The 26,529-nt window shown below is 45.3% G+C and overlaps 1 protein-coding gene across 17 annotated transcripts in view; it reads left to right on the forward strand.

The window, feature by feature from the left end:
• Positions 1-26,529, forward strand: part of Palm2akap2 (PALM2 and AKAP2 fusion) — a 461,068-nt gene that overhangs the window by 181,145 nt on the left and 253,394 nt on the right. For all 17 annotated transcript variants that reach the window (XM_087547942.1, XM_087547944.1, XM_087547946.1 and 14 more), the window contains 1 exon segment: positions 18,581-18,661. In XM_087547942.1, coding sequence (XP_087404068.1) covers positions 18,581-18,661 — 81 coding nt within the window.

Raw genomic sequence — 26,529 nt, forward strand, 5'->3', positions numbered from 1 at the left:
TCATGTAGGAGGTCAAAGCCCACCATGGGCAGCACCATTCCCTGAGAGGTGGTCCTGGGCCATATATGAAAGCTGACTAAGCATGAGCGAGAATGAGCCAGCCAGGAGTGTTCCTCCGTGATTTCAGCTTCAAGTTCCTGCTTGAGTTCTTCCCTAACATCTCCCCGTGATGGAGTGTGACCTGGAAGTATAAGAGGAGATACATCTTTTCCTCCCCTAGGTTGCTTTTGGTCTGTTTTATTTTTTGTTTGTTTGTTTTGTTTTTTTCATCACAGCAGCAGAAAGAAAACAAGAACAACTGCTTGCACTGTTACTCTACCGTTTTTACATATCTAAAATGATTTACGATTAAAGGATATTTCAGAAATGGAAACAGTTCTGCTCTTACCTATGTTCCTATGCGTGTGTGCTCGCACATGAGCATGAGTACATCGGTGCATGTGTCAAACTCCCCACTGTCTACCCACCTGGAATGCTGTATTAGTTGCTTCTCTAATGCTGTGATGAGACACCATGACCAAGGCAACTTATAGAAGAAAAAATTCCCCTGGGCTACAGTTCCAGAGGTGTAAGAGTCCATCACCATCATGGCAGGCAGACAAGGCAGCAGAAACCAGCTTGAACCCCAAGCAGGAAGCAGAGAGAACACCCTGGGAGCAGCTCAAACCTTTAAACTTTCAAAGCCTACCTCCATTGACACACTTCCTCCAACAAGGCCACCCCTCCTAAGTGTCCCCATCGAGCACCACCAACTGGAGACCAAGTGTTCAAATGCCCGAGATATCTTGTTCAAACCACCCACAAGGTATATTTGTACGAGAGGGAAGAAAGCACACACAACTGAAACTATAGTTCATGTCAGATCTCACATGTACTGAAGCAGCTTTGCATCCTGAGTGGGAGTGGGAGTCTTGTGCCTCATGAACTGAGTACTAAACAGGTGCGTGTGTGTGTGTGTGTGTGTGTGTGTGTGTGTGTGTGTGTGTGTGTATGTGTGTGTGTGTGTGTGTGTGTGTGTGTGGTGTTTCAAGAGATCAGTGATAAAAGTGTGCATAGCATGTGTTGAACCAGACTAGCCCATGTTAGCCTGGTGTGAGCATAGCATGTTAGCTGGAACATGTTGCTGCTTTCTACATGTTCCTCTCCTGTCTGGATACTGACAGTTGCAAGTTCGGGTGCATTTGCAAATGTTCTGCTTTTTCTTCCTCTTTCCCAGGAGACGCACGAGGTCCTTTGGGTCACTAGTGGGGAAAGATAGCGTAAGGACTGCACCCCTCATTTTCCTTTGTTTTCCTTGATACTGCATGTGAATACAGAGAGGCTGTTTTGCCAGGGAATTAATGACTGTGTCCTGAGAGGTGGCAGAAAGCTAAGTAAAGATTCTTCTTAATTTAGGAGAGAGTGGCTTCCCCGGGTTGCTGTGAGGTGGCTGCAGAGGTGCTCGACTCACTAAAAATGGCTCTATTAACTAGACTCGAGATTCTCTGGATTTACGGGCTGGGAGTGCTTCTCACTGTGATTGCCAGAGTCTCCAGTGGGCCAAGGCAGCGTGGTTCAGCCTGTCCTAGGTGTTTCTTACAGTGCAGTACTGGGAGAAGGAGAAGCCCTGATACCAGGCTACCAGCTTTCTAGAATAATACAGAAGTGTATTATGGGGTCAGAGTGTCCACTTCCCCCACCCCATCCATGACCTTGGGAAGAGCTGCACCAGCAGCAGCGTCCTTGCTGCACATGGAACCAACCAGTGTGATCGTGTTCACCCATTCCTCTGCTGAAGGAGTGGCTATCGTGTAGCAGACCCTTTAATGAATACAGAGCACGGCCCTGACTCAGCGAATCTTATTATAATGAGACGAAGGAATTGAAAGCAGCCAACGAGAAAACCGGGTCATTGCAGATGTGAGATACAGCCGGGTGGGAGATAAGCATGTAACAGATCGGGGCTTTAGACAGCGTGGGTTACGGTGGCTTTGAGATTGAGAACTGGGGGATGAGCGGGAGATGCATAAGTGGCATCCTGGGAGAAATGTAGGCTTCCCTCTTCATCCTTCTTCTTCTGACGTCCTGTGCAGGAACTGGAGGTGCCAGAGAGCAATGGAGATGGCTCTGGGACGAACCCCAGAGTCAGGCTGCAGAGAACCTCACAGCATTGAGATGAGGCCTGGGACCTGGGAGGTGGCTTGGTGGTTAATGTGTTTGCCCCACGAGCATGAGGACTGGAGTTCATTGTCAGGGGAGCATGGCGGCTGCCTGTGATTCCAGTCTCAGCTGAAAGGGGATGCCCCAGGGCAAGCTGCTAGCAACTAGCTGTAGCGGAGGTCTCTGGATCTGACTGAGAGACTCTGCCTCAGAGAATAAGGGGGATCAGCTATGGAGGACGTCCTAACATCAACCCTAAGCCTCCACTGAACACGTCCTTGCACCCACACATGTGTACCCCTACACATGCAAACAAAACAAAAAAACCACACTATACGTACACATGTGAGAATGGGGTGGGGAGATGAAGGTGTGTGGGTCTAGGGCCTTGACTCTAGAGCCTTTCCAATGGTGCTACTCTTTAATATAGTTTCTCATATCATGGTGACCCTGACCATAAAATTATTTTTGTTGTTACTTCATAACTATAATTTTGCTACTGTTATGAATCGTGATGTTAATATTCAATATGCAGGATACCTGATATGTGGCCCCTGTGAAAGGGTCATTCGACCCCCAAAGGGTCATACCCCAGAGGTTGAGAACTGATGCTCTAGAGGACGGGAATAGGCAGCAAGCTGATATCACGGTTGCTACCCAGGAAAATTCTAAACTGTGCCCAAGGGTGGAGAAATTAACTTGACAAGTGCTTTGTATCGCACAAGGAGTCTCTGGTTACTGTGGATCTTGCATGAGTCCCCTTGATTGGCTAAGGACTGGTCACCCTCTCTCACTGAAACCTTGACTTTGAGGAACACACAGTGTGACCGCAGGGCCCGAGAGAGACAAATAAAAGCATACCTACTCTCTTCTGTCTCTGTGTGGTCAAAATTTCTGAGTTTTTGTTATTTTGTCTGCAAGGCTATCTCTTGGTGACATGGCACACAGATAAAGTAGCGTCTGACAATTCCAGGTGCACACAGCTCTCAGTCAGAGCCCTCCTTCACACCCTCCTCCCTGCTTGCTTCTAGAACTGCGGGGTAAGGCTGGCCCTTTGCTTTCTTCTGTATAATATCATGATTGGACCAACAGTGTACCACACATCAAATACCACGCCTTCCTTCTTTAGCTCTACTGTCCCTGTTTGAATGTTGGCCAAGGAAATGTTTCATTGGTTGGACAGTTTCTATTTTTGCACAAATGTGTCTGTGGCTGATGATGTAACAGACATATGGCATTTAGTTCCACCAGAAATATGGCCCTTGAGGAGGCGGCTGCATAATGTTCTCTACATCTCTAGATCCCTGACTTAACTGCATTTGCATAAGACCCTCCCTTCATCTAAGTCCCTGTCATAGGTTTCAGGGAATTAACAGACGTCTTCTTGCAGGTGGGGATTTTTTTTTTTTTGCCAACCTCAGACAGGTGGTCTTGACACAACAAACTTACTTTGAAGTCCCTAATAAATGATAAAAATGGTATACATAACCAAGAATTATTTTTAAACATTTATGATTTATTATTGGTATTTTATTCATACATCTACTTGATATCATTATAATCCTGAGGTAGCACAAAAATCCTTGGACTGAAAGGAGCTGTGCGTTTAAGCCTTGTTACAGTCTGGAGGGGTTGTGCTGCTTCTCCTGGGGTTGTGCCCTCTGGGTTATTACTCATTTCTTCCTGCTGATTCTGTGTCACAGAGGTCAATAGGACAACCATTTGGACTGACTGCTGATCTGAGGGGTTGTGACAGAGAATTCAAGGCCAGAAGTATTTACTGCATGAACTTCTGCAGACCAAGTTTGCCCATGCCTCTACAACAAAGAATAGAGGTCAATCACACAGAATCCTCTGCAGAAGGGATGCAGAGTTTTCACCAAAATACTTTATTTTCTGGTGACGAGATGCCCAGTGTCTAGGTTATACCTGTGACCTTTTCTGCTCTCTACTCTGAGTCAGGGATCGTCTCACGATTAAAGGCAGGGTCCAGAACCCCAGACCCGGTGTTTTAGGCAGTGCCACTTGAGGCAGGCAGACCTCTCAAACCCAGCGTGCCACTTCAGCATCCAGCAGGGAATCAAAAAGCAGTGCGTTCCTCCTTATGGTTTGCTATTCTTCATAAACCTTGATTGGTTTTGGTGATCATTTTCTCTTGCCAGCTAGATAGTTTTCTTGTGTCAAAACTCAAAACTAATCTAAACAAACAAACAAACAAACACCCACAAAATCACCCCCTGCAAAAACAAAAACAAAAAACAAAGAACAACAACAACAACAACAAAAATACAAACACTCTTTACAGGGGGAAAAAAAACCACAACACAAATGAGAAATAGAAGCCTATTCTGGTGGTGGAGAGGCCACCTGACATATTTCTCCTTTTTACACTATTTTTTTAAAACTTTGGTGTGGCATCAGACCTGTATCAAATATTAATATTTGTCCTCCAGTCTCCACAGTGGTGGGGCACCTGAAGTTAAACTCTGGTTAAGGTTACTGAGGGAAGGGGAGTAGGAAGGGTCGAGCAGGGGCCGTTGTTCCTTTTGCTGGTGTGGCCTTCTTTAGCACGAAGACATCACAGGTTCTTGGTATAACTGATGACTTCTGGGCTGGCCTCAGGTTGTCATCTGCCCAGGTCAAATGTATGGCTAACCCCCAGGATGGCCTTATAGGCTCTGTCACAACCCTCAATGTCTTGCCCACTCACGGAGGTCCAGTGGGAGGTACCTGTTCTGAAAGTGGCCTGTTTCCTCCACACCTTCTTTCTGAGGTTTGAAATCGGGTGTAGCACCAGCACATTTAAGGGAATATTTGAAGTGCAAAGGTCTTCTATTTTAGCTCAAAGCCAGATTCAGTTGGACCATCTTGGTGATGTTCACCACAGATTTATACCTTCCTCCTATCTTGGCCTTCTGACCTGATTTATCATGCCTGGCCTGGGTATAAAACAGTAATCTAGGTACTGAGGTGCTCAGCTGGTAAAGAGCCTGCCTGGGGTGTGTACGAGCTTGGGTTCCTGCAGCTCACAAACGGAGGGTTGGCTGTACAGCAGTGCCATGCCAGCTGTGGGGAAGTAGAGGCAGGAGAATCTGAAGTCCAAAGCCATTCTCAGTCGCAGAGAGAGTTCAAGGTCAACCTGGGCAACTTGGGTCCTGACTCAAGAAGGAAAGAAGGAAGGAAGGAAGGAAGGAAAGAAAGAAGAAAATAGTGATCTAAACTAAGGTAGAAAAGGTCTCCTGGGAAGGGCAAACAGGCATGTGAGGTTGAGGATGAGAACTATTGCCACAAGGAGGCAGCATAGACCCTCCAGAGGGCCAAGACAACCAAGCTCTCTTCGCCTCTGTGCCTCAGACCCCACCAGCCTTTGGCAGAGACCTACACTTTGAAGAACGAAGGTATCCATGCAAATAGAAATGTGGCTGACGAATGTCAAGCCTTCTAACAAGGCTGAATGACATTCTGTTCAGTTCAGTTGTTCAGTTGACATTGAAGAAGAGCGAGCCCAGATTCACCTAAGCCAAAGTTACAGCCCAAACCGAGAGACCGTGCCCAGCAAGGACTTTCCACCTTGGCTGACATTGAAACTATCTGGGAACATTCACAACCTCCAGTACTAGACCAGTAAGATCCGAATCTCTGAGGTTAGGGCCTGGCATGTTTAATGTTTCTCATTAATGTCCCTCAGGTGATCCTAATGATTTCTTAGGATTATATACTGTGGGGAGAATTGAAGTCAAACTATGCAGGCATCAAGCTGGCTCATGCAGGTTAAATCCAGCTGCAGCTGGGAGGCGGATGTCAGTGATGGGGTCAGGGCACACTTCCATGGCTCCAACAGTCAGAGTTCTTGAATCTGGCCCCAGACTGCAGCCAGGCCTCTAGAGGACCTCCCAAGGCACCTGGCAAGAGAGTGGCAGCAAAGAAAGTTTCAATTTGGATCCCTCGGCGCCTCCCCCAGACCAGATCTCTAATTAGCTGGGCTCAGGTAGGGCTGACTCCTTTCCTGAAGAACCCCAAACCTGAGCCACAGTGCTACTGTGTGAAGGACAGAGAATCTATGGGGGAGCTCCTCCCTCCACCACCCTCCCTCCAGTCAGCTTGTTTCAATGACAAAAAGCTGAGGCAGGAGCATAGTGAGTTTGAGGCCAGCCTGGGCTGTACAGTGAGAAAAAAACCATAAACAAACAACAATAAACCCTAAGGTTGCACATGCTTTTTTTCTTCACTTTACATCCCAATTGCAGCTCCCCTCCCTGTCACCCCCTTCCACAATCCTTTCCCCATTCCCCCTCTCCTTCTCTTGTGAAAAGGTGGAGGCCCCCTAGGTAATCCCCAACCCCACCCCCACCCTGGTACAAGTGTCTGTGGGGCTAGACTTTTCCTCTTCCAGTGAGGCCAGGAAAGGCAGCCCAGTGGGGCAACAGCTTCTGGGATAGCCCCAGCTCCAGATGCTCAGGACCCATATGAAGAGTAAGTTCCACATCTGGTACATATGTGCAGGTGGGGGGGAGTGGGGCAGAGGCTAGCTTCAGCCTGTGTTAGCTCTTTGGTTGGTGGTTCAGTCTCTGAGAGCCCCAAGGGTCCAGGTTAGTTAGTTGTCTCTGTGGGTCTTCCTGTGGTCTATCCCCTTCAAGGCCCTCCTTCCTTCCCAAAACTCTTCCATTAGAGTTCCCAAGCTCCATCCACTGTTTAGCTGTGGGTCTCTGTCTCTGTCTGAGTCACCTGCTGGGTGAAGCCTCTCAGAGGACAGGCTTGCTAGACTCCCGTCTGCAAGCACAACATAGCATCATTAACAGTGTCAGGGATTGATTGGTGATTGCCCATGGTGCTTGGGTCTCTAGTTGGGCCGGTTACAGCTTGGCCATTCCCTCGGTCTCTGCTCCCCTCCCTGCATTTCTTGTACACAGGATAGATTTGGGGTTGAATGTTTGTGGGTGGGTTGGTGTCTCCATCACTCCTCTGGGGTTCCTGCCTGGCTACAGGAGGTGGCCTCTTCAGGTTCCACATCCCCAGTGCTGCTTGGACTCTGCTGTTTAAACTGAGTACTTGAGAATCAATCCTTCTCTCCCCTCCCTTCTCCTCCCCAACCCCTGGGATAGAACACTCACATATGGCCCTGGGTTTGTCCCCCATCCCTCCCAAAAAATGATAGCATTTTGATATTGAAAATGTGACTCTTAAGAGCTTTATAAAATGAATTTTAATGGCTGGATTTTATTTATTTGTTTTTGATTGATTCATCAAGACAGTCTTATTTAGGCCTAGGTTGTGTTTGGCTTGGTTCCAGGCATGAGAGTCATTTATAGTTATAAATGAGATAGACAGACAGACAAGCTCGTTATGGAGTATGAATCTTATTGACTGAGACAGTGAACAAATTTGAGGAACCCGTCAGGGGATGAGTTCTGCGAAGGTGGCTGTTATTTATCAGTCTGTTGGAGATACCAGCAGGGGTAAGAACTGCTGGCGAGGGGGCTCAGTGGGTAAAAGTACTTCCTGCCAAGCCTGATGGCCTGAGTTTGATCCCCAAAACACACATGATGGTAGAAGAGAACTGACTCCCACAACTTGTCCTTGGTCTATACACACACACACACACACACACACACACACACACAAAAACAACGCAACACACCACACACATGGGCATGCACACATACATGGCAAATAAATAAATACATGTTATAAATTGAGGGAAGTGGGTCTGGAAGAAGAGCTCAGCAGTCAAGAGCATTTGCTGCTCTTGCAGAGGATCTGGGTTCAGGTCCCAGCACCCTCTGGTGTCTTAGAACCATCAGGAACTCCAGTTCCAAGGGATCCAATGCCTTCTTCTGACCTCCAAGAATAACAGGCAGTCACATGTATCTATACACACATGCAGGCATAAAAAATACATAAACTATCTGCAGAGAGTCTAGGTCCACCCCACGCATGCTCTCTGGTCGGTGGTCCATCTCTGTGAGCGCCTACTGGTTAGTTGACTCTGTAGAGGAGCTGGGAGGAGAGGAGGGAGGGGAAGCTGCATAGGGATGTAAAGTTAATTATGTAATTAACTTAAAAATATATAAAATAAATATATGCTTAGAAACATAATGGATGGGGGGCATTTAGCCAACCCCAAAGGACAGTATCCATTTTATAAACAGAAAATGACATTTTAGTATTTCCTATTAAAAACATTGAACATTTCCCCTACATTTTATTTTTTCCTATGTCAATACATTTCTGTTTTTTTGTGACTCATATTGAGTTATGACAATTCTTTTTTTTAAAAAATGAAACTTGGTTGGGGATTTAGCTCAGTGATAAGAGTGCTTGCCTAGCAAGCGCAAGACCCTGGGTTCGGTCCCCAGCTCCGAAAAAAAAAAAAGAAAGAAAAAAGAAAAGAAAAATGAAACTTTTAACCATTTGACATACATTGCAAGTATTTTCCTAATTTAACACTGGCCTTTGAGTTATTGTGAGTCATTGGCACTATTAAAAATAGTTTAAAATTTTCCATAATAAGTATAACCAACTTTGTATTTTGTAGGTTTCTATGTATGACCTTTAAAACTGTCTTTTCCCATCCTCAGATTACACAGTCACAGCATTTTCTTGTGTTTTCACTCTTTACATGGCCCGAACCTATCCGTACGTAATTTTGGTGCTTGGAAAATGTCCTTTTGCACCATGAAGTCTCGAAATGACAGAAGAGACCAGTCTCTTAGGAGTTCAGTGGGCACAACTTGGCGGCGTGACCATTCTGATACTAATAGTTCAAGGCTTAGAAGTCAGTCTGAGCTCCCTGGAGCACGTAGTGGGATCATCCTAGATACCCACGCCCAAAGTAGCAAGCCACTGTTTGCTTTGTTGGGATGGGGGTGGAGCACTCACTATGAAGCCCGGACTGGCTCCAATGTGCCGTTCCCCTTCCTGTATCCCCGGTGCTGTACGAGTGAGCGTGTCACCACAGCCAGAGATAGAGATCCAGGACAAAGCACCAGCACATGTTCTGAGAATACGGCAGTTACCAATGAAGTGGTAGGACGTTTCTTTCATTTAAACCCCCCTTGGGGCCCCCAAAGATGACTAAAAAGGGCATAAACTGACAAAATGTAGTAGTGGAGTGAGGTTTGTCTCCTGCTTAGAATTATACCACACAGAACACAGAAAAATGGATTTTTGGGGGAGGGCAGCTTGTCCCTATTAAAGTTTTAAATGGTCATGTCTATTATTGACTCAGTAAGTCGATGTTTGAAATGCACCCTGTGGATGCCTGCACAAAAGTACACCTACAATGTGCAGAGGACAGGCCAGAAAATTCCTGTTCACGATACCAAGAGGAATACGGCGAGCTCCTAAATAATGAATCAGTGGCTAGCTATGCATCAATTAAGATCTGTCGGGGTTGGGGATTTAGCTCAGTGGTAGAGCACTTGCCTAGGAAGCGCAAGGCCCTGGGTTCGGTCCCCAGCTCCGAAAAAAAGAACCAAAAAAAAAAAAAAAAAAAAAAAAGATCTGTCTGGGATCCTCCAGTCAGAGTTCAAAGAACAAGGAGGACTCTGCTGACGGAGGGAAGGCTGTAAGCCCACTACAGTGCAGACAGCATGTCCTGAAGAGCAGGTCTCCATGCTTTTTGTAAAGGGCCCACCAACTGTATAGCATGTTGGGACACTTTTTTTTCTTATAGAAATCACAGAAAACTATTAAGAATTGTTCCCTAAAGGAAATGGATGCCAGGAGGTGGCGTGGTGGGAGGAGAAATAATAGTTGCCTTAGTGTTTTTTGTTGTTATTGTTGTTGTTGTTGTTTTGTTTGTTTGTTTTTTGTCTTAGTTGTATAATTCTTTCATTGTGTGCTAGTGAGAGTACCTGTGTTATTTCCATTTTCCAATGTTAACAGTACTCATCTGGGTGTGGACATTCTGAGTGATTGTAATCTATGCTTTTATTAAAAATGTTTATAAATCTTAAAGGTTAATCAGATGTCAGCATCTAAGAAACAAACAGAAGCACAATTGGACAAGGCCAGAAAAGGCAAGGATCCCCTGCCTTTGGGTTAAAATCAACTGTAGAAAAGGTGCGGATGTCTCTGGATTCAAGCTAATTTCTGAGTGTTTACATTTCTTGGTCTGGATGTATAGTGGTATCTTCCTAGTTTTTCCCATGCTATTTTGCTTCGTATCTTACTGTGACAACTCTCTTTAGGTGTACCCTAACCCCTTGGCTATCCCACAGTCTGCAGCTCTGAGATTAGACGGGAGCAGGGCAGTGCTGCTCTGAGATTGGACGGGAGAGTGGCAGCGCTGCTCTGAGATTGGACGGGAGAGTGGCAGCGCTGCCCTGAGATTGGATAGGAGCGTGACAGCGATGCTCTGAGATTGTTATGAAGTTCATTCAGGGTCCAGGTGCTTCCTGTCCTCGGGCTTTTCTCCTGCGCCTCGCCCATCTTCCTGAGACAAGATAGCCAGCTTAATGGAATGCTTTGTCCCTTCTTTCAGGCATCTAATTTTAGCGGGGCATATTCTGGTATTCAGTGGTCCCTCCATTCTCAGTGAACCCACAATCCTCCCTTGGAGAAGGAACATTCGTATGGAGTAGAAATGTTACATTGGCTTTATTTATTAGGCCACTGGATCCCTTGAAAGTGTCTGCTGCAGTGTCTGCTTTGAGGAGGAAATGGAACACAGCTTTGTCCCAGTTGTGTTTAACATTGAAAACAGCTCACAATTTTATTTTTAAAAACACCCTCGTTTTTCAGGGGTGGGTAGTTTTGACATCAGAAATGTCTCGCATCTTCAAGTTCTCCTCTGCTCTGGAAGGTGCATGCATCCACGGGTGGAGAAGTCTGGGGAGTGTACATGATTTTATCTGGAGTGAGAGAACACTCTCGGGTGGTATGCTAGGGCCGGACTGACTTCTCTTCAAATGCATTTGGCCACTTCTTATCAATCAACTCAGAGAAGATTTGAAGGGTAGTCCCTGAAGAAACACATGACACTTGATAAGTTCTGTTGCTATTGTCACACTTGTCCCTTGGTATCCCAGAATCCCTCTGAATACCAAAATGCACACATGTTCAAGTCCCTTACATAAACAGAGACCATTTTTGCATAAGCCTACACACATTCTCCCTAGGATATTTTAATTTTATATTTATTTAAACTTATTTCAGTGTGTGTATGTGTGTGTGTGTGAGAGAGAGAGAGACAGAGAGAGAGACAGAGACAGAGACAGAGATAGAGATATAAAGTGCCTACAAAGGATCTGAAACTAAATTGCTGTGGTTTACATCTGACTTGACATTAATAAAATACATATGTTAACATTTCAGTATAATTAATCACAGTATTTCATCTAATCCCTACAGGATGTTTCTTGAGTACCCCTTCAAAGGCCACTTTTAAAGTTTGGCCCAATTAGTGTGTGTGTGTGTGTGTGTGTGTGTGTGTGTGTGTGTGTGTGTTTCTTTTTTCAAAGTCTTCTCTTGGTCTTATAATATAATTACTGTCATTCTGTCACAAGCCAAAAAAAAAAATGCAGGAATTTATTTTCCTTGCTTACCACTGACAACAACTAGAGGTCAGAATTGGTTGCATAAAAGACAAGTTATATAAATGGAAACGCCAGTCAAAACTAAGCCACAGGAAATAGAGTTCTAGAATTTTTCCATGCCATGTGAAAATGTGTTAAGTTGAATGGGTGCCTGGTCGGGCAGCAATTTTGATTACAGGAGATGTAGACTTGTTCTTCTGGCTAAGCCCCCTCCTCTGTGTGTGGGGGTTGGAGGCAAGATCTATGCATGGATACATGTGCATGTGTATATCTGGCTCTGTGTGTGTGTGTGTGTGTGTGTGTGTGTAAGGGAGTAGGGGACAGGCTCTGTTCTTTCTCGTGAACTGTCTACCTTCTCTAGTGAATAATGGGGAACAGAGTCTCTCACTAGCCTGACCTTGCCAGGTTGGCTTAGCTATGCTGCTTGGCCTGTGAGCTTCGGGTATCTGCTTGGTTCTGCCTCCCCAGGGCTGGAATTTTAAATGTAGGCTCTAAGAACCTGGAGACTAAACTGGGGTCCTTGTGTTTACAAGACAAGCGCGGTACCATCAGAGCTCTTTCTACAGTCCTAAGTATTTTAAAACGTTTCTAGTGGATATTTTTTCCTTATTTTTGTGGGATCCAAATGTGTGTGTGTGTGTGTGTGTGTGTGTGTGTATATGTATATGTATATGTATATGTATATGTATATGTATATATAAGCACCTATCTGCAAACCTCAATACTGGTGTGGTAGTTTTAATGAGAATGGCCTCCACAGGCTCGTATGTTTGAATGTTTGGTTTCCAGTTAGTGGCATTGTTTGGGAAGGACTAGAAGGCGTGGTCTTGTTGAAGTGGAGCAAGTGTGGCCTTGTTGGAGTAGGTGTGGCCTTGTTGGAGTAGGTGTGGCCTTTTGGAGAAGGTATGTTACGGGACAGGGTGTGGGGATCCTATCTGCCTGCTCCCTACAGATCATGCTGTAAAGCTCTCAGCTACTGCTGCAGCACCATGCTGGTCTGCTTCCCACTGGAAGAACATGGACTAGAACTCTGAAACTGTAAGCAAGCCTTCACTTGGCTGCTTTATTCTATAAGAGTTGCCTTGATCATGGTATCTCTTCCCAGCAATAGAATAGGAACTGAGACAACTGGCTTACCCATTTCCCAGCAAATGGGTATCACAGAGGCCTAACAAGCAGGAGTGGTCTCGGTGTCCAGTCACGTTGAAAGCCTGAGTGTAGTGAAGATCTTCACTGATGACCTTGACATTCAAGCCAGAGAGTGAGTTTTAATGTCGAATGGCAGTGAGACGAGATAGCTTATCTCGACTGATAGGCCCACCGAGCAAGCTCGACATGCGTTGTTAACTGGACCGGCAGTTGGGCAGAGCTGAGAGGGCGCCTCTCTGGTTATTTTGTGTTTTGTTACCCTGCTTCAGTGAGCCCCTTCCTCCATCTCCGTCCTCAGAGCCATAAATAGCATCATCTCTGCAGGGGCATTAAACAGGTAATTATAATGCAACCGTGCCTGGGATGACATTCTGATTCCTTAATAGATGAACTTCCTCCAATTTCCATTTGCATGTTGATTTTTCTGTAACTTAATTTTCAGGTGACATTTTATGTCTTAGTGTAACCTACATAAAACCTAGGTGGCCTGGTGATCCAGCTTGATCTGAAAAATCACAAAGAAATACAATCTAGTTGGCAAGGTAATTCCAGCATCCAGCATCTTGTGTGTGTGAGGGTGGGGGGAGGGGGTGGCCGGAGGTCATCTTTCCCAGCGCTTTGATCAGACATCTCAACCCCTGCATTCTATATGTGCTGGTTGCCAGTCTGGGATTGAACCTAGGTCCTCACGCATGCCAGGCAAGCACTCTACCACTGTGCCAAGCCCCCAGCCCTCTTCCACCTTATACTTCAATGCCCAACTACCTTCAAGCCCTTTCTCTTCTTTACTTCTCCATACTGTCTCTCCTATGTGGCGTCCCTTCCGCCCCCATTGCCTTCCCAAAGGGAAGCTATTTAAAACTGTTCTTTGCAGTTTTCAGTACTGCGCCTCTTCTTCTGTTCTGGGCTGCAGAAAGCCAGGCAGGCAAACTCACAGAAAGTCGGGGCTACTGGCTCTGTGAGAGGAGTGGGTCGCACAAATCCCCTTTAGCCCACCCTGCGTAGAGTGACAGCAGGATTCTCTTGAGCAGTCAGAGGAAGAAATATTACATTTACCATTTTTAATTTTTTTCTGTCCTACCATTCCTTTCTTTTCACCACTTACATTTTTCTTCTCTTACGTAAAATTTGAAATCTCTGGGTAGATACAGTTTGTTGCGTGTGTCTTCGGGCTTCTTCTCATTGCTAGGTCCTGGGACACTGGGCGTTAGCCCAAGTCAGGATAAGTCTTCATTATCTGCTTCTTACAACTGTCCCAACTCAGCCTCTCCTTGCTTCTCATGAACTGAGCTTAGCCAACCTTTAGATCGATCCAAAGATAGCCACCATGGATTTGTGGATATTTTAAGTGGTACCATCAAAGAGTTTACGTTAAGTAGTAACAGAACTCCCCAAGCCTCCAGCTGCCACCTTGTACTTCCCTGTACCCAGACAGTATTTCATGCAACAGGAGTGGAAGGGGCATTGTTAAGTTTCCCCAAAGCAGAGAGAGGCTTCCCTGACTCCCTCCACTACCTCTTCCCACCACACTCACTAGACCTTTGAACCGTGTATGCTGCACACTAGCAAGTGCCCCTTACTCTACTAAGGCTTTGCAGTGTTTACGATATTGCAATCCGTCAAGACAATATCTGCTAGGGAAGCATACTATTACAGAAAGACAAGGTGCATGGCTTGTGGGGCCTCCCGGATAGTGGGATACCTGGAAACCTTCCTAATGGATTGCATTCACTTCATTCCAGATGTTTCTTGGGAAACACCGGCGCTCACAGTGGTTGTTATGGTGTCCATCAGACTTCCCCTGTAAACCTACTTCTGCTTTCCCTGGTTCTCTCCCAGGTTAGCTTTCTCAACCCTTTCCTCATATGCATAGCAATAGCCGTCCACATGGATCAATACCTCCATCACTATGACATTCAGTTCTATTGGCTAATAGCTGATGTGCATTCAATAGTGTATATGTTGTCATTGATCACAAATGGGAATTCATAATGCAGCTAAGTGAGAGATGCGGATAAATAGGGACCCATGCAGAGGAGAGTAAAGAGGCCAGTCCGTCCATTTACAGCTATTCACAGGTATCCATTACACATGCTCAGCATGCAGTGTCCTTAGCTTTAGACATGCCAGCTGATGTCCCTCCCCTCTACAGCCCATAGTTTAATAGAGGGTGACGATGTCTACGTAGGTAAGTGAATAAAGTATTTGAAGCATTAATGCAAAAAGACCCACATCCCTAAAGCTGTAATGATAGCAAGTTCAAAGTCAACCTGGGTTATATAAAAAGACCTTGTCCATAAGGAAAACCTACTGTTGTTGTAAAAATATAAAAATAAAAACGAGTATTGGTGTCTTTTACCCCGCTTGCTCTGCACTGTGGTGTCCCAAGATATCTGCTAAATATCTTGGCGGAAACACAGCCCAGCCGCACACTTTCCTACACTCAAACCCTCACATAAAAGAACACACAACAGAGTAATCTTAGATCTAATTGGTAAGATATAATTGCCCACTTAAACATACAAAGCCCAGTACCATCCATCCCTTGAGAACATTAATAACAACCTGTAAATACACAGAGCAGAATCTTAACATCACCTGCCTTGGCTTCTCCCCTCTCTCCGTCTCCTGTCTCTCCTCCTCTCTCCCCTAGTCTCCTCTTCTTCCTTCAGACTTCTCTCCCACCCATCCTTCCTTCTCCTCCAATGACAGGCCTCCTTCTATCCTGTACCTGCCTCACCTGTGACATCATCCTACAACCTACCACCACGTATGGAGGAAGAAGAGTATGATGAGGTCTCAGGAGGGAGCAGACAAGGTTTCTGTGTCAAAGGAACGCTTTCAGTTGTGACAAATGAGTCACCCAAACTAGCTTAAGCAATGGGAGGATGTTTCAGATTAGGATGAATGACGCTGGCTTTATGCCTGATTAGACCTGGGACCCAAACAATGTTTTAGGCTCCTGCTGTGTGTTTTCATCCCGCTACTCTCTGCATTGATCTTACTTTCTACAATGCGTGCATGCAGTGTGTGTGTGTGTGTGTGTGTGTGTGTGTGTGTGTGTGTGTGTGCGCGCGCTTGGGAACATAGCTACTTGGACAAGTGTCATCTCTGAGCTCTAGTGGAAAGGAGTTCATTTTCTTTTCTTAATGCTCGACGTCCTTGGAAACATGTCCCCCACTCTATTTGGGTCATTCCATACACCCCCTCACTTTAATCAGCAGTGCAACAGGATAAAGGTGACTGGTTCAGTCTGGCTCCTGTGTAAGGCTGGCTGCAAGGATGAACAGGGGTGTGTGACTAACCAGGACTGCTGTCCAACGGCTGCCTTTTACAGAGCCATTTTAGCTGCATTCCTCAGAGGAAGCTCCAGCAGGAAGATAAACCCAACAACAGGCAGTCATTAAAGCCTCGTGAATATTTAAGCTGTGCTCTCAAAGGTGAATAGTTTTTTGTCAAATGAAGCAGTAAGAGGCCTCCATTATTGTTAGAGAAACCAAGAGTAAAGTCAGGAAGGAAGACTCATGCCAGGTCAGCAGGTCAGGAAACCACAGAGAGTTGTTGAGGTTGAAGAATATGGATTGAGGGTTGCTCCTTATGGTGAAACAATGGGATAGAGGACAGCCTTTTAGGTTACACCGAGGAATCTGGTCTTGGTACTAAACAGCAGAGACAGCCTCAGTTTTAGGCAAAGGCTAGGGAGGGAATTTTCATAGAAGAATATTGCTGCAGCCTTATATGGAAACATATGCCAGTGATCCCAGCACTCAGAAGGCTGAGACAGGAGAATTATGAGTTCAAGGTCACCCTGGGCTACACAGTGAGACCTTGTCTCAAAATGAAAAAAGAAAGACCCTCCCTCTGGTAACATTTACAGACAGAGACTTGATTAATGGGGAACAGTAAGGAAGTCACTACAGCAATCCAGACGGGACTGAAATGAAGCGTTAGGTCTCTGGTATGCCAAAGGTCATAGTGGAAAATGGATGCATTGGTGGCATTAATAAAAACACACAAAACTGGGAGGGGGCAGGGTCAACAGGACTCTTCTCGTTCGAGAAAATGAGAGCATAGAATGACTCAGAGGGGAGGAATATCACTTGCTGAGATGAACTCAGAGGACCAGGAATGAAAAGGGGATACGGACAAGTGAGATTTCAGTCACACATGCTCAAGGTGACAGAACACTGGACTTGCCATCCATAGCTGTTGGGGGATGCTCAATATGAGAATGTGGAGCTCAGAGGGATGGCAGGATTGTGGAATTATGGGGCTGACCAGAGTTCCTGGTTTGCTTTCTGTTGGGGGCGGGGAAGAAATCTGGACACAGAGGCTAGTCATGTGACATTGATTGGACTCCTTTGGAAAATGGTTTCTAAAACACCTACAGGTCTGATTTGGCTAGGAAATTCTGTCCTTCCTTAGATATTGCATTCTAGTTGCTCAAGAATATGAACTGATATTTCTCAAAGTTTATACATTGCATACATTGGACTGATTTGAACAGCCCTGATATGACAACATCCCCAGAAACATGGCACTACATAAAAAAAAAAAATCAAAGCTTCCATTAACAGCAAACATAGCATCCAGACCTCAGCCCCATTGTATCCCCTAGGGTTTGGCTGTTGTGCTGTGAAAAGCCAATATGCCTTGCCTAACAAGTTTCTCCCTACATCTGGGAGTAAAGGAGAGTGATTTACTCTTGAGCATGTCTCAATAAAACCCCCCTGTATACTTCAGCAGCAAAACGTTGGCAAGTCTGCTGTGGGAAGGGCAGACCTCTCTGTTCGTATGACTCACACTTCTGTGCTGTTTATTGTCTGCACTGGAGAAGTATTGAGAAGAAGAAAATGTGAAGTGCGTGTTCCAATGGAATGGTTAGAGTAGAAATACATCCCTTTCAAATGGGTTTCTAGGCATTTCCTAGAAATGAATGTGTGGCAAAGCAAATAATCACAGACAGTGAAGAATGAATGCTTACTGGAGGCCAAGCTTTGTTCCAGGATTTCGGGATGTATCCTTTCACTATAAGACACATTTCCGCCATGTGATTTGGACAGTCTCCATTCAGGACACCCAGGAAGCTTAAAACTTACTTAAAAGGCACGTAGTTAGTAACTGGCAGGGCTGGCACTTGGACCCAGGCAGATCCTAGATGTTTTATTTACCCTAACCTCAGCAAACCCCGCCCACATGAAACACTGTACCAGAAGGCTTATTTAAGCAAGGACCGCCCCTCTCATTTGCATTGTTTGGTGTGTCCAGTTTGATGCTTTATGCTTCCAAATTTAAATCTGTACTCTATTATATCTGCATGTGATCTGGATGAGAAGAATTCAGCCTTAGAGTCCCCACCACCATTTCTTCCTATCTGCAGTTTGTAGCAACACCGAGACATTTTTATTCTTTGTCTTCAAATTAACCCTGCACAACACAGAGAGCAGCAGCAGTGGTGTGTGTGTGTGTGTGTGTGTGTGTGTGTGTGTGTGTGTGTGTGTGTCCTTTCCTTCTGAATTAAATTCTTTCTCATGGAGCCCACCGCAGACGCGTTCAGAGGAGGCTGCTGCCTGCGATCCACCCAGCGACGGTGGAGCAGGTGACGCTGCTGCGTGCGCTCAGCCTCTCTGGAAAGTGTCTGCACAGATGTGTAGCGTTTCCACTCCCGCTCCCTGCCTTCAGATTCCTGGAGCCAACACCCACCCACTCTGACAGCCTCTCTCTCTCTCTCTCCTTCTCTCTTCATTTTCAAGGAAAAAAGAAAGAGGCAGACGGAAATAGAAGGGAAGAGACAACAGCTTGACGAGCAGGTGCTGCTGCTCCAACATTCCAAGGTAAGCGGCGGACCCCAGGAACCTGTGTGCCATTCGCCCTGCAGACCACGCGCTTCTGGGAGCCTTGCGGAGCCTGCCCTGCCACCGTGGAGGCGCAGTGCCGCTCCATCCAGCCTTTTCCCACACAGCCAGGAGAGGGTCTCTTGCCTTTCCTTGTGGGTTTTCTCAAATTCGGGCGCCGTTGGCAGCATTCTGCTTTCGGTGAGATTGCACTGAGATTGCACTGCTCCGATGCAACATGGTAGATACACAGAGAAGCTGGATGTGAGTGCTCCGCGTGGCCCGAGTTGTTTCTCTAGTGTATTTTGTTCGGAGGCTTCAAAAGCTGTACTTAACGTAATGGACTTTTTGAAAGTGAAAAAAAAAAAGAATCTTTCTTAAGGGGAACAGAGGGTCTGGGGGAGGGTGATGAGGCAGTGGGATCTAATAAAAGAACGACACTGCGTGTTTCAGATTGTTCATTTATTTTATTTTGACTTTACAATATTAGAGGTGTTCTGTTAGACCAAGTGATTGGTCAAACTAGGCTTTTAAAGGATTTGATTTGGTTCAGTGTCTACTGTTCCTTATTTAAAAGAGAGGCAGGCAGGGAGAGGGGGAGGAGAGTTGTGACTCTTCCCCCTTTTATACATAATGCTCTTAAGCACTGTAATTGATTGCAGTAGTAAATTAGCCCTGGCTGAATGTTGCCTTCTGCATGTTCAGATAATAATGTATCCATGTTCAAGGACCAGCCCCGAGTTGTGGCTTGCCTGATTGACTATTCCTGGGCTTTTTAAAGAAGGAAAACCTCCCACTGGCCTCAAGTTGCCATGATCTTGTGTATGCAGAATTGCTTTTCTCAGAGGTTGCTTGGAAGGGAGCTGCTGACGGGTTACTGATTGGGACCCTGAAACATAGTAGATCTTTATTCTCGCATGTTCTCTGGGAAACCGGGTTGTGTTAAATGAATCCTTCAAATGAGGACCGTGAGCAAGCTGGCTCGTGATTTCCAAGAGCAGCCTGACCTATATCTGTGCAGCATGCTTGTGAGTTCACCACACACAATAAACAGAGGCGAGTGTTCCAGAGGAAGAAAAGCAGCAGGCTCTCAGTTGGCCATTTCTGTCTGTCTCTTCACTGCATCTCCAGACAAGTCTTTGGAGCAGTCTGTGCTGTGTTCAAAATGCTGTCACTGTCTCCTGTCAACGTTGCCAGCGCAGGACTGGGGCTAAAATTAGGATCAACTTCCTACAGAGGTGGGGCTTACAAATGCTAACAGGCTTGCACAAGGTCAGTCTACAGAGAGCAGGGTCTCTGGCCCAGAGTGCAGGTGATTCACTCCCTGTGATGGGAAGACATGTACTGAGAAGGAGAACTTTCTGGTGAGAGTGGGCGCTTTGGCAGACAGCCTCTCTTCTCCCCAGCCTCAGTGTAGTTCACTGCCTTTGTGTTCTTTACATTCAAAACCACGGAGCGAACATTTTAGAGACCGTGTTCGTTCTGTGTGTGTCATCATTCTGGGGGCTATCTTTTTTTTTTTCTTTTTCTTTTCGGAGCTGGGGACCGAACCCAGGGCCTTGCACTTGCTAGGCAAGCGCTCTACCAGTGAGCTAAATCCCCAACCCCGTGTGTCATCATTCTGAGTGGCAGGTAAGATACCAAGGACTTACTCTGGAATGGCCATACACCGTTCCGTACGTATTCCATCTATCCATTCCTTATCTTCCCATCCACCCATCCAGTCTAAAGAAACGATAGAAAAAAATGACTTCATTTTATTTGAGGAAACACTCAGGAAGCACGAGGAATTTGGCAACGAGAGCATCAGGCAGTTTCTAAGACTGCCTATCAAAGGTGCACACAACACTTGCATTGTGGTAATCTTGCAACTTGGGGATGGGCAGGGCTGAAAGTGATTAGTAAACAGAGAGTAATGCATTGATTGTCTCTTCCCACCTTAGGGGAAGGCTCGTGTAGACAGAATAAGGATGGATGGCTAGCTTTGAAAACTAAAAAGACCCAATGCTCCAAACATGGCAGTGCCCATAAGGTACCACCCAGAGGAGTAACCCGGTTCTAAACACTAGGGAAGTGGGAATACTGATAAGACAAGGTGAGGCCTTACTGTGCCCACATAAAGCAGCTATAATTCCATCTCTTTGTTCCAAGTCCCTCCTTCCTAAGTGGCGTCTGGTTTCCATAGAAGGAAGGGAGTGCCTTGTTTGGGGAGTAAGGTTACTTCAGTCACCAGAAGGGAATGAGTTCCACTTTAAATGAGCTGACTGTTGACTCAGCTGAGTAGTGGGTCGTCTTTCCTACCCTCAGTCAGTTCCCAGGTTGGTGGTCACCCCCTCAGCAGAGGAAAATGCACTTAGGTTGAATTCCTTCCTGTGTGAGCTTCTCAGAGGAGAGCTGCTAGCTTCCTCCCACATCACAGGAGCCTCCACATCCTCCTCCAACCAGCAAAGCCCACTGTTTCCTTTTAGGTACCTAGCACGTGCCTGGGACTTTAAATATAAGCTCTCAATAACCATCACGAGATAGATTCCTCTCCCCGTCTCACAGTCTGGAAACAGACGCACGACGGCAAGCCACTCGCTCAGGGGTGTACGGTCTGTTAAGAGTGGGAGCCTAATGAACCCCAGGGCTGTCTGTTTCCACGGACAAGGCTCTTCCGGGGAAACTGTTCTCTTTTAATGGATGGCCCCTTTAGGAGATCTGTCTAGACAGGTGCCAACTGTCATCACCACTGCATCTCTTACCCTCAGTCCATTTTAATCAGCTACGAAAGGTTTAAGTTATTTGGAGTCGTGTCAAAGTGATTATTTGTAAGTCCTTTAAAGTACAAAATATTAGGAAAGGTGCCAATGATTGATAATTATTTCACTAATTTATGGTCCTAGGCACTTTGGGAGAAAGCATATATTCTCTGTGCATTAAAGCTGGATTTCATATCTATTAAGATGTGGTTTCGGTGTTCTTTGTATACTTCTCATATCCGTATTCACATGTGCCCACATATCCAATGGCTTCTGGATGGTTGTTGTCATGCACCGAGATATGAATTATTTAGACAGAGCCACTGGTCTTCTGTCAGAACCAATAGATAGAAAGCAAGGCAGTGGTCTGGACGCTTGCTGAAAGCTCTCGCTCACAGAGACGTTTAGGAGTACACGGTCACGCCACGGCTTTACCCGGCAACTGTGAGCAAATTCTTTAATGAGACAAACACTCGGTGTTCAGTGTGTTAAGATGCTACGCCCTGGGGTTGGGGATTTAGCTCAGTGGTAGAGCGTTTGCCTAGGAAGCGCAAGGCCCTGGGTTCGGTCCCCAGCTCCGAAAAAAAAAAAAGAACCCCCCCCCAAAAAAAAAAGATGCTACGCCCTGTGACAGGAAACCTCGAGATGCTGGGTTTCTTGAGATGCTCACCTTTACTTAATAACTAATGTTTCTAAGTAAGAATTTCTAGGGAATAGCCAGGAATCAGACCAGTAAGTAATTTTGACAGCTGTATTCATTTTGCTTGTTATAAAATGAAGAGCTGTATCATTTCAAAAACAAAGAATAAGACCATCCAAAGGGAAGCCATCAACTGAACGCTCGCCATCCAGGTACCTCCCCCACAGGAGTCCATGCTTTGTGTAACCTCTGATATGTTTCTGGAGAGGAGGATGCTCAATCCTTGTCACGGGCCTCATGAGGCCCTGGGTGAAGTTAGTCTATAGTGACATCTGTATCCAAATTATATCTTTTTAAACTTTTTTATGTATGGTCTCGAATTCCGAGCCAAGATTTTAATATTTATGAAGTCTTATCTGACACCCTGTTACTTATAGTCGTACTTGGGAAGGTTTTCATCTCAAATGCTTGCTTGCCCATATGTTTGCCCATACACCTCAGCAGTTTTAATCCATCTAGAATTTATTTTCCAATAAGGCATGAGGTTAGAATAAAGCTTTATGTTTTTACTCACGGCGAGCCATCAGCATGATTTATTCATTCTTCCTTTCCCCTCGTTCACTTAGATGTCATCTTTATCACGCCCACATTTCATCTTTATACCCAGGTCCGTTCCCTGTGATTCCTTTCATTCCATTTATCTGCTCACTCCTGGGCTGGTACCGTTCTCGTCTAATCCCTACGGTTCCGTTAATGTACCGGAATCTCCTATGAGACAGGAACTGGCATTGTTATCCTTTTAAAGGTTTTTGGTTTTTTAACTTATGGAAACAATGATTTATTTTTATTGTTTATATAAATAATATATAATATGACTTGTGATTATGTGGATTAAAAAAATAATAAATCATCCAATGTGTTGTGCTGGCATGGACCGAACTTAATATTCCTCTTTTGCCCTTTGGATGACTAAGCGGGAATTTGTCTAATTTATTAGTCTGCACCAAGTCCCAGGGCTGTATGTGTCCCATGTGTGTGACAAACTGCAGGCTTTGGGGACTGCTACATTGTGGAGTGTTTATCAGGGCTGTCAGGATCACATTGTCCATCCACGTACCACATCTTCATATGTACCTGTCCTTAAGCTGCCTATCCACAGGTGGGCAAACCTGACCAACACTTCCTTTCGGGAAAACAAAATATGAGGGGGAGAGAGAGAGAGAGAGAGAGAGAGAGAGAGAGAGAGAGAGAGAGAGAAATATATTTGTGATCTTTTGTGACCTATCATCCAACCATTAAGTTCATTTGCTGAACAGCTCTAAGGTATTCTGATACCTTAGACGATGTTAAAGTATTTTTTCTTATTTTGAAACCTCAGCACTAGTCAGATTTTGTTTTGTCTGTTTGTATGAATAAAACTCCAATGTTAAAACGTAAACATTCTTGACCAGTAAGATGCTCAAGGGTGAAGGTGCTTGGCACCAAGTTTTTCCTTATCATGTTTTAATAAACCTATGATCGCAACTTGAGCGAAGGGCAAGACTCCATCTCTTTCATTAAAAGTCTCACTTGTGAACTAAGTTATGTAACAAAACTGCAGACCAAAGCAAGATCTCATCGGTCATGAGGAGGAGAGAAGGAGAGGATTCGAGGGTTAGAGAAGAGGATGGGGAAAGCATATAAAAGTGAACAGGAGCATGCTGGGATGGCGGCTCAGTGGTCAAGCTGCTTTCTGTGCAAGCACAAAACCTGAGTTTGGATCCCAGAAACCCCAGGAGGGCCCTGCCTGCAATTCCAGCCTTGAAGAACCAAGATGGGATCCCCAGAGAAAGCTGCCTAACAAGACTAGCCGTGTTGGCAAGTTCTGGGCTTGATTGATTAGTTCTTGCCTCTGTGGGGAAGGTGGAGAGAATGGCTAGGCGTGATTCTTGACATCAGTCTCCAGCCTCAACCTGGAGATAGACATCCACATGCATGCATGCTCACACACATGCAGAAAATGCAAACACATGTGCCACATATACACACACAAAATGGGGAAAGTACAAAAATAAGCATCATCTAGTTCCTCACCCTGAATCCTGAGCCGCTTTATTTTAGAAAATTAAAGTTCTTCAGAGTCTAACTAGTACTCACACATGCAGTCAATGATACAACTTTAGTCAGATTACAGATGAATGGGTGATTTGGAGCAAAGGATAAACTCACGAAACCACGAGAATAGCTCACGGGAGAATATTTGTATAGTCTGTCGACAAGGAGATTTTATGTAAATTCAACATCAATGCTAGACTTACAAAGTGAAATGACTGTTAAATATGACTCTATGAACATGGCAATATGCCTGATCAGGAGACAGAGAAGTAGGGTGGGGAGGAAAGGGAGGTGCTTTGCTCGTCCTGATCTGTCTCTCCCCTTCCACCCTGCTCCAGTCCCTTCTTACTGTGTAACTAAATCAACTCAAATAGTTGCCCCCTATCAGTGACCTTAGCTGTCGAGGAGGAGGATTTGGGCAGACCATCCTCAAGTCTGCCTTTGCTGTGTTAGCATACTGTTAGGTATTTGCTAAGGTGCCCAGTGTGTGGTTTGTTTTTCAGCAATTCATTCTTTCAGCAGTCACTCACTGTGATCAAGTACAACTTCCTCTTAGCCTTAGGGATGGACACGTAGGCCACCTGAGTGTGAGGAACTCAAAGGCAGCACCGGTGTGGAGCCCATTGCTGGAGAAGCTGGAATAGTTATCTGTGTGAGGGAGAAGTGCTGTTGCCTTCCTATTGGTTACATTTGTGGTATGGACAGAACCCAGAGCCTCATATACTAAGCACAGACTTTACCATGATCTATACCCTCAGCCTCCCCTGAGTGACTCTTAAATTGAGGTAGAACCCTAACAACTTTTCTATTGCTGATAAAGCACTCTTACCCAAAGCACCATAGAATTTATTTTGATTACACTTCCAGGGCACAGCTCAACACCGAGAGAAGTCAGGGCAGGAACTCAAGTAGAAATACAAAGGGAAGCTGCCTGCTGTCTTGTTCTCAGGCTCATGGCTGGCTATCCTTTTATACCCAGCACTACCTGCCCATGAGATAGTATCATCCTGTGGCCTGTGTCATGCTACCTCCTCTTACAATCAAGACAGTCCCTACACACACACACACACACACACACACACACACACACACACACACACACACACCCCTACAGGCCAATCTAATCTGGGAAATTCCTCAAGTGAGGTGATGGTAGGCTATCTCTAGCTGACAGTTTATAGCTAACTGAGACAGGTAAGGCATACTTTCTCCAGTCATGTTAATGACTGTAATCATTTATATGGGAGCAAATTCATGTCTTTAAGTTTTATTAGGAAATGATATCTTAAGTACTATAAGCTTGCCTCTATTTTATTATATAATGTTTTATTTTGCTTATATAGTGTTTTGCCTGCACATGCACATCTGGGTCTGAGGAGGCCAGAAGAGGGGGTCAGATCCCCGGGAACTTGAGTTGCAGATAGTCGTTAGCCACTATGTGGATGCTGGACATTGAACATTGGTTCTCCAGAAGAATAATCAATACTTTTATCTGCTGAGCCATTTCTCCAGCCCCCGAGTTTGCCTCTGAGCACACTGAGAGGAATCAAACAAACCTCTATAATGGATTTTAATGAAACTATCCACTAATCTCCCTCCGGTCATTATTGACTGTTTTCCTGCTCCCTCCTACTGCTGGGAAGAATTAGTCCTGTGCTCTAAATCCTCACAGTGATTAATTCCCATGACCACTGGTCCACTCATGGCTGCTGTCTGGTCCTTAACCATGACACACAAAAACGGCCTCTGTGGATATCCAGTAGCTGCTACTTGCCGTTAGAGACCTCAAGGTGTGACCTCCTCCCTTGCCTCCGATCCTGCTCTTCATTTTAGGGAGCCCATACATGCTCTTGTCGTGTATTGTTTTGTTTTGTTTTTTCTTTAATCTCATTTCCCAAAGCAGTAATTATTCTTTCCCAACTGTTGAACTGAAATGAATGCATTTTATCCCATTCTGTAGTACATTCATACACTATCACAGGTGGGATGTCTGATTTTCACATTGGAGACACTAATGGGGAGTAGTGAGTCACTAAAGTATGTTTTTAAGACGAGGCATAACATTGGACTTTTTGAAAGAATATTTCAATATGGTCGGAATAATACAAGATCTTAGAAAGTTTTACAATGAGACTATCACTGGGTAGGATAATGACATTGTCTTTTAGGAGACTCATATTCAAATCAGTGGGTGAGATGTCATGGTGTTTGAGATTTGCTTTAAAATGCATTTGTAGCAGGGCTAGGTGGAAGGTTCAGTGGTTAAGAGCCCATACAGATCTTATAGAGGACCTGAGTTCCACTCTCAGCACCCACATTCAGCAGTCACAACTGCCTCTGGGGCCGTCCAACACCCTCTCCAGAATCTTAGAATTTACACATGAAGTGCCTAG

The sequence above is a fragment of the Rattus norvegicus genome, chromosome 5, assembly GCF_021556685.1.
Source record: "Rattus norvegicus strain SHRSP/BbbUtx chromosome 5, alternate assembly SHRSP_T2T, whole genome shotgun sequence".
In the NCBI taxonomy this organism is placed as follows: domain Eukaryota; kingdom Metazoa; phylum Chordata; class Mammalia; order Rodentia; family Muridae; genus Rattus; species Rattus norvegicus.